Source organism: Cololabis saira, chromosome 5 (genome assembly GCF_033807715.1).
Source record: "Cololabis saira isolate AMF1-May2022 chromosome 5, fColSai1.1, whole genome shotgun sequence".
In the NCBI taxonomy this organism is placed as follows: Eukaryota; Metazoa; Chordata; class Actinopteri; order Beloniformes; family Belonidae; genus Cololabis; species Cololabis saira.
The window spans coordinates 11,559,722-11,566,552 of NC_084591.1; the positions used below are offsets into that span (position 1 = coordinate 11,559,722).

General features: G+C 41.1%; 1 gene segment (V, D, J or C); it reads right to left on the reverse strand.

Moving 5' to 3' along the window:
- Positions 1–5,706: 5,706 nt before the first annotated feature.
- Positions 5,707–6,192, reverse strand: LOC133444836 (Ig kappa chain V-III region VH-like). The segment is given in 2 exon segments: positions 5,707–6,038; positions 6,138–6,192. Coding segments are annotated over 2 exon segments (387 nt in total).
- Between the last annotated feature and the right edge of the window lie 639 nt (positions 6,193–6,831).

Below are 6,831 nucleotides of genomic sequence, written 5' to 3' on the forward strand. Positions count from 1 at the left end.
CGTAGCACTAGCCCTGCTACAACGTGTGTATGTGGGGGAGTGGGGTTTGCGTGAGAGGTGGTGGGGTTTGGGGCCCGTTTTAACTTTTTAAATTGTACAATTTTTAAACATGTGAAGCACTTTGTTCTACATACAATGTATGAAAAGTGCTTTATAAATAAAGTTTGATTGATTGATTGATTGATTGATTGATTGATTGATTGATTGATTGATTATGTTAATAATTGATTAAGAATTTGTTTTCGCCCACTTGATCGCAGAAAAACTCTTTGATTTCATTCATCTTTGCTAATGATGGGAACCCCAGATGAGCCCTAAGGGCGGCTCGGCTGACTCCTCCTCTGACTGGGTCACATGTTTCCCCACCAGCCGTCCAAAAAGACAGACACCCAAGCTGCGTCTGAAATTCCATACTTCCACCCTAATGAGTAGCAAAAACAGTATGTGAGATTTTTTAGTGCGTCCGAAATATTAGTACAAAAGTACATACAAAAGTATGTGCTATCCACACTCATTCCAGAGAACTGTATTAGTGTGGATTGATGGACACTAGCTAAGCAGAAACTTCCCACAATGCAATGCAGCAGTGTTTGGTTGCTAAGTGCTGCGCAGATACTTAGCAACCAACAAAAATGGAGGATAACTTTACCGGTACCAAGCAAAGCTGCACAATTCAAATGTGAGTAATTAGGTGTGATTTTGCTTTGGTTTCCAAGATATTAACCAGATGAGTTCATCATTTATCACATTATTATAATATTCTTCTTAATATTCTATAATATTCTAAACTTCTGTTTCTTGTTAAAAGTTGAAGAGCTAAGAATAAAACCACACAGCGCCAGAGAAATGTCATCTTGTCTCGGCCAGGATGAACGGGAAAGAGTGGCGCAGTGTGCTGCTACTTCTGCTGTGACAGGAGTTGTTACCATGGTAACAACTCCCCCTCCCAACGGCAGGAAGTGACATGTGCGCTCTGAATAATACGTCCAAATTAATGCATACTACTGATATTTACTCAAAAGTGTGCCGAATTTAAGTATACTTTTTGAGTATATACTGTTTAGTATGGCATTTCGGACGCACCGCCTGAGCTGCGAGACTCTTAACCCCCCCCGTGTCACTGAAAACAGGCCTCTATTGAGCCAGCTCACACACTTTCCACTCTGTCACAGACTAATTGACGACAAACTGGAACCCCCCCCTCCATGATGGGACTCAATTACAGTCACCGGGGTGTGGAAGCATATCCGTAAACATGTGGAACGTGTCAGCTTCACCTGTACATGAGCACAAAAACAGACAACGCAGTTATTGTAGGGTTTCCACCTGGGTTAGTTGCTATGGCAACAACCCCGAGACGCAAGCTGTTTGGAAAAACATGTTTCCCTCTTGTGATGACCTCACAACGCACACACACGGCTGTGGCACCCGGTTATTTGGAGATAGCCCGTGTTTTGGACTGAAATAACTTCAATTAACTTTGTATTACTCCCTGGAAAATTCCTGCGCGTTCCTCCTCATTTCTTCGCAAAGGTATTTCCCATCTGTGCTCAAACTGAAAGCCGGGAACACCGGTACCTCTGCCTCCGAGCAGGAGCGACCCGTCCTCCTCCGTCTCCTGCTGGTACTGTTTATTCAGCATCGGGGGTTGAGGATGATCCCGATTAAGAGCCCAACGCATCGGTATCAGCAGGTGGACAGCTGTGGCGACGGCTGGATGCAGATTAATGAGGATATTTCTCTGGTACTGTTTGGTTTGCACATTCCTAGTGTAGGGTGGATGGTTCACTCGCCATTTAGGAAAGTCTGACAAAAAAAAAAAAAAACACCATGCAAACTGTTTCCCAGGATGAGCATTTGACAGTAGAGGATGAACTTAAAATGATGTTCTTTCATGAATAAATAATAACCTCATCAAACCGGCCATCTTCTTAGTAAACATCAATCAGCTGTACTTCTGTTTCTCTACAAAATGACGTGTTTGTCATCCTTAGATTTGGCTGTTTGCCTGTTTAAATATTTAAAGAAAAAAAGAATAGAAAGCAGCACACAGGTTTAATCTGTAAAACGCTAATCCTAAAATGTGTATAGACTCAACAGTCCATCTAAAATAGTCTGGAGGATACATATATATGTATATATATATATATATATATATATATATATATATATATATATATATATATATATATATATATATATATATATATATATATATATATATATATATATATATATGTATATCACACACACACCGCACACAGTATATACAGTACATTAAGTTCCATAAACCATAAGGCATTTGTTTCTTTGGGCGTCAGGTTATTTATTGATCTCATCGTGAGATTTCAGCTGTCAGGGTATCAGTCTGTGAGCGCTGTGATGCTGCACAGATGTTTATTTGAGTTAATGGTGCTAATATTGATAATATTGATGCAGCCAGTCTAGCTGATCGATAGCAGAACTTTAGAGCTGTTTAATCATCACGTGTTTTTATTGCCATCTTGAATTCATCACTATAAGTCAATTTGATATACAAAACAAATGTAAAGTTGGGCATTTACAGTAGAGACCAAAGGTTTGGACACACTTCCCCATTTCTTTGATTGAGATGTGTCCGAACTTTTGGTCTGTACTGTACAACATGCTTCGCTTGCATATTAGCGGCTTCAACAAGTATGTCAGAGTTAGGTTAAACGTTATGCTCAATTTACTCCAATTTAAAAAACACAGACATCATCACGCATGAGAGACACGTGTATTTGCTTACGAAGGGTGCTGATACTCACATTAAAGATTGGAAAAGGCATTCATTGTCACAGTTTGTTTCGGTTCCGGTTTTATTTTGAAACCTGTGTCTTTGTGTTTCAGTTTTGTCTTGACTTCCCTGTTTCCAATCTTCCCTGATTGTCCGCACCTGTGTCTCGTCAAGCCTTCTGTGTATATCTGGTCTTGTCTCTTGCTCCCTGCTGGTCTGTACTGTTTCTACCCTCCTTGTTCCTGTCAGGTTTTTCAGATTTTGGCTTTTTGTGTTTCTTTTTGTCATCCCTGCTTTGCAGCGCTTTTTTTTTTGTTTTTTCGAGATTAATAAATCCACCATTTTTGGAACTTCTGGCTCCTGCTCTCCTGCATTGTGGGGCCTATCAACAGCATAACGTGATATTTATAGCAATGCTCCTCATGATGATGCATCTTATTTTATCGTAGGAGTGGTACACGACTATAAAATATTGGTGCCACAGCATCAGAAAGCAGAACCTCGTGTAACAATAACACAACATTGAACAGCATTATTGATCGTAGATTGGTTCATATACACCAAACATCTTATAAGACACATGCATGTGGTACTTTTTTGCCAGTGTTGCTCAATTGTGATCCTCTAGGGCTGCTGAGTAGCTTGTTTTTGTCACACCGTGGTGAGGTGGTCTTGTCTTGGGTTTGTTTTGTCCTGTCATTTCCTGTTTTATTTTGAAAAGTAATTCTCTTCTCGTTTCAGGTCACTTGCCCTTCCTCATCTGTCTCAGTCTGATTGCCCTAAATGTTTCCACCTGTCCCCTATTTCCCTCCATGTGTTTAAATAGTCTGTGTTCCCCTTGTCTTGTGCCAGTGTCTTCATCCTTGTCCTGCACCACAGCCTTGGTCCTTCTCGTTTTTATTTTTCCGACAAAATTAGGGACTTTTTTCCCCCCCTAAACGTGCCCCAAAAGTCACCAATTTTTACACGCAAGCCAGGCCTGGCGAAAAATTTGATATTTCAGGGTTTGCATTAATGGGCGTGGCCTAATGGCTCAACAATGCCCCAGCATAGAATACCTCATCCCTCAAGCCCCACAATACGGTTTGACGTACATGCACAAAAATCGGTACACACCTGTAGCATGTCCCAACTTAAAGAAAACCCATGGCCGAAACCGAACTAATTACCGAACTGAATTAATCGTGTAATTTTGCCGCAATGTATGCCATTTCTTCGGCCGCTTCTTCGCCCGAACCATAACGTGCACCCAGGTGTGTTATACATCAAAATGTGTGTCTCGATCCTGCGACGATGTGCATTACTTTTCTCAGTCAAAAGCGTTACAGTAACGATGATAGACGCCAAAAAGCCAGACTCGTGGGTGGTGTCATCGGACTCTGTTTTGAGTCCTTGAACAAAGTTGGTGCAAATTAGCCCCGCCCCTTCTTCTGATTGGTCGATATTTGATAGTCCCTATTTTTCTGCCATAACTTTCGAATGGTTTGGTATAGAGAGTCGTCATCCACTAAATGTCCAGGCCTGAAGAATCTACATGCAAGTCATACAAGCACTGCCACTGCAGCACGCCTGAACGTGCACAAGGGTGCGAGGGCCCGTTCATCGCTGCTTGCAGCTTTAATTAGGGCCTGTGCACTTACAGTGTGAAGGCCCTATTGTATCTTTAGGAATTTTCCTTGTTTTTTTCCTACTTCCCAAGAAATGAGGGCCTTTTTGCCCCCCTAAACGTGCCCCAAAAGTCACCAAATTTTTTGTACGCAAGCCAGCCCTGGCGAAGAATTTTATATTTAATGGTTTGCATTAATGGGCGTGGCCTAATGGCTCCACAGCGCCAACTAGAAAACTTTGTACCTCAAGCCCCACAATACAGTTTTACGTACATGCACGAAAATCGCTACACACCTGTATCATGTCACAACTTAAAGAAAAGTCTCTTGGCGCCATGGCCGAAACCGAACAGTAGTCCTGTGCCGAGTTACATAGCTTCTCTGAAATCAAGTTGCATTCAAACCTTTTTGCAGCCATGACCTGCTGCAGGACATTAGAGAGCACCACTGCTCATCTAAACAGTCACACGCAGCACAACTTGTAGAAATGTCATAAAAGAGGGGAACTGAAGCTGTTCTTTTAATGATTTTGAAAACAATGTCCCCTTTTGTAGCTCCAGACATTTGGTACAAGATTAGATTGATCTCTCTGTTAACAATCATCTTGTAACTGTGTGTAATCTTGTTTTCACAGTGTCCAAAGTTTCAAAGCTTAGGACCTCTCTGAAGTGTTTTCAGCTGCAACAGCTTTGATGCCGCATGTGTGATGTGCTTGTTGAGACGCATCTTAATGTACCTTTCTATAAAGACTCGCTGGTGAGAAGATTGATTTGTTGAAGCAGTGAGATGTTTTTGTTTAAAAATGACATTTAAGAAAAAGTTTCAAAAAAACCCAAACATTTAAATTGGCCTACTTAGGGACACATAGGCCAACGAGAGATGAGGAGGAAGTATCGAGCAGCTTTCTGGAACAGGCAGGTGATGCATGAAACATTTGAATATTGATATTTGGACACGAAAGTGATACTCTGCAGTCTTGTAAGAGCAGATTATAACAGCTCTGACTAAATAATGAGATAAATTGTGGTCATAAAAGAGGGTTAGATACAAAATGTTGATACTTTGATTAAAGCCCAAATAAGAATTTTCCTTAAAACGCTGAGTCTTGGATGATGTCAAGTAAATAAGTATTGTATTCAAGCTTAAAAGGTGAGGTCCTAATGGTATTAGATGTGTTATTATGGGGCTAGTTAGTGACTGGTGAGGCTTTGTTTTTCTATAAGGCAGAACACTGACAGCGGGGCTCAGTGGACTGTGGCGGGTTCTTCCTGTTCAGCTGCTGCAGCCACCTCCTGCTGTAACAGCCCAACCTGGCTGAGGAGGTTTTTGTACGACTACAAATCACTGTGTGAATACAACAACACTATCTATCATATGGACGCTTTCACAGTAGTAAACTGCTGCATCTTCAGGCTGAAGGTCACTGATGGTCATGGAGAAGTCAGAACCGCTTCCTCTGCCCTCAAACCGGGCTGGTGTCCCTGAATGAGTTATGTTGGCGTGTTTTATCAGCAGCTTTGGTGTCTGACCCGGTTTCTGCTGATACCAGAACATGCACTGTTTACCACTGCAAAGAGCAACGTTTGTGCTGGTCGTACACTTCAGAGTGACCGTGGATCCTGGAGAAAACGACACTTCTGGAGGCTGAGTCACAGTCACCTGACCGCTGCATCCTGCAGGTAACAAGAAATCAAATCAAATCAAGAAATCTGAAGAAAGAAAAGAGAAAAGATGCAGCACATGCAGTTTGAGATGCTGCTTGGTGAAGGAACCTGAAAAACAGCAGCAGGACGTCAGCGTCCAGATGAGGATGGTGATGAGAGTCATGCTGGTTGTGGTTTCTTCTGAACAGATGGAAGGATCTGAACCCTGCAGGGAATTTATATACAGCTCAATGAAACATCCGCTGATGATGAAATATCTGCTCATATGGAAATAATCTCTCTTCTCTCAACGGATGAGGTGGTGCACAAAATACAAAGACAAGTTCTATGGATCTTCAATTAATCTATTGGATTAAAAGAGATTAATAATATCAGAACTGCAGAGGATTTAAGGATTTATTGGCATCCACTTTGGTTTGTATGCAACTTGTTTGTTTGCCTTCAGTTTACTTTGAATAAAGTAGTCATTTAAAAATGTTTTTAAATGATCATGCTATATATAATAAGCCATATCCCCATAACAAAGGAAAACTCTTTAGATTCTGTAAAGTATGAATGTTGATGTGTTATCAGTAAAATCAGGGTGTTCTGGTTCTTATTCAGGATGTGGGAAAATGGAGCAAAAATTGAAGAAATCATCTTAATATCCGATTTCTTTATTCCTAGAAAACTCTTTAGATTCATAAAAGTATGAATTTTGATGTGTAAATAGTAAAATCTGGGTGATTTCAGTGAACAGATGTTGTTCAGAGTGCAGGAGGTTTTTGTACGACGTCTAAACGAGTTTGTATCACTGTGGTGC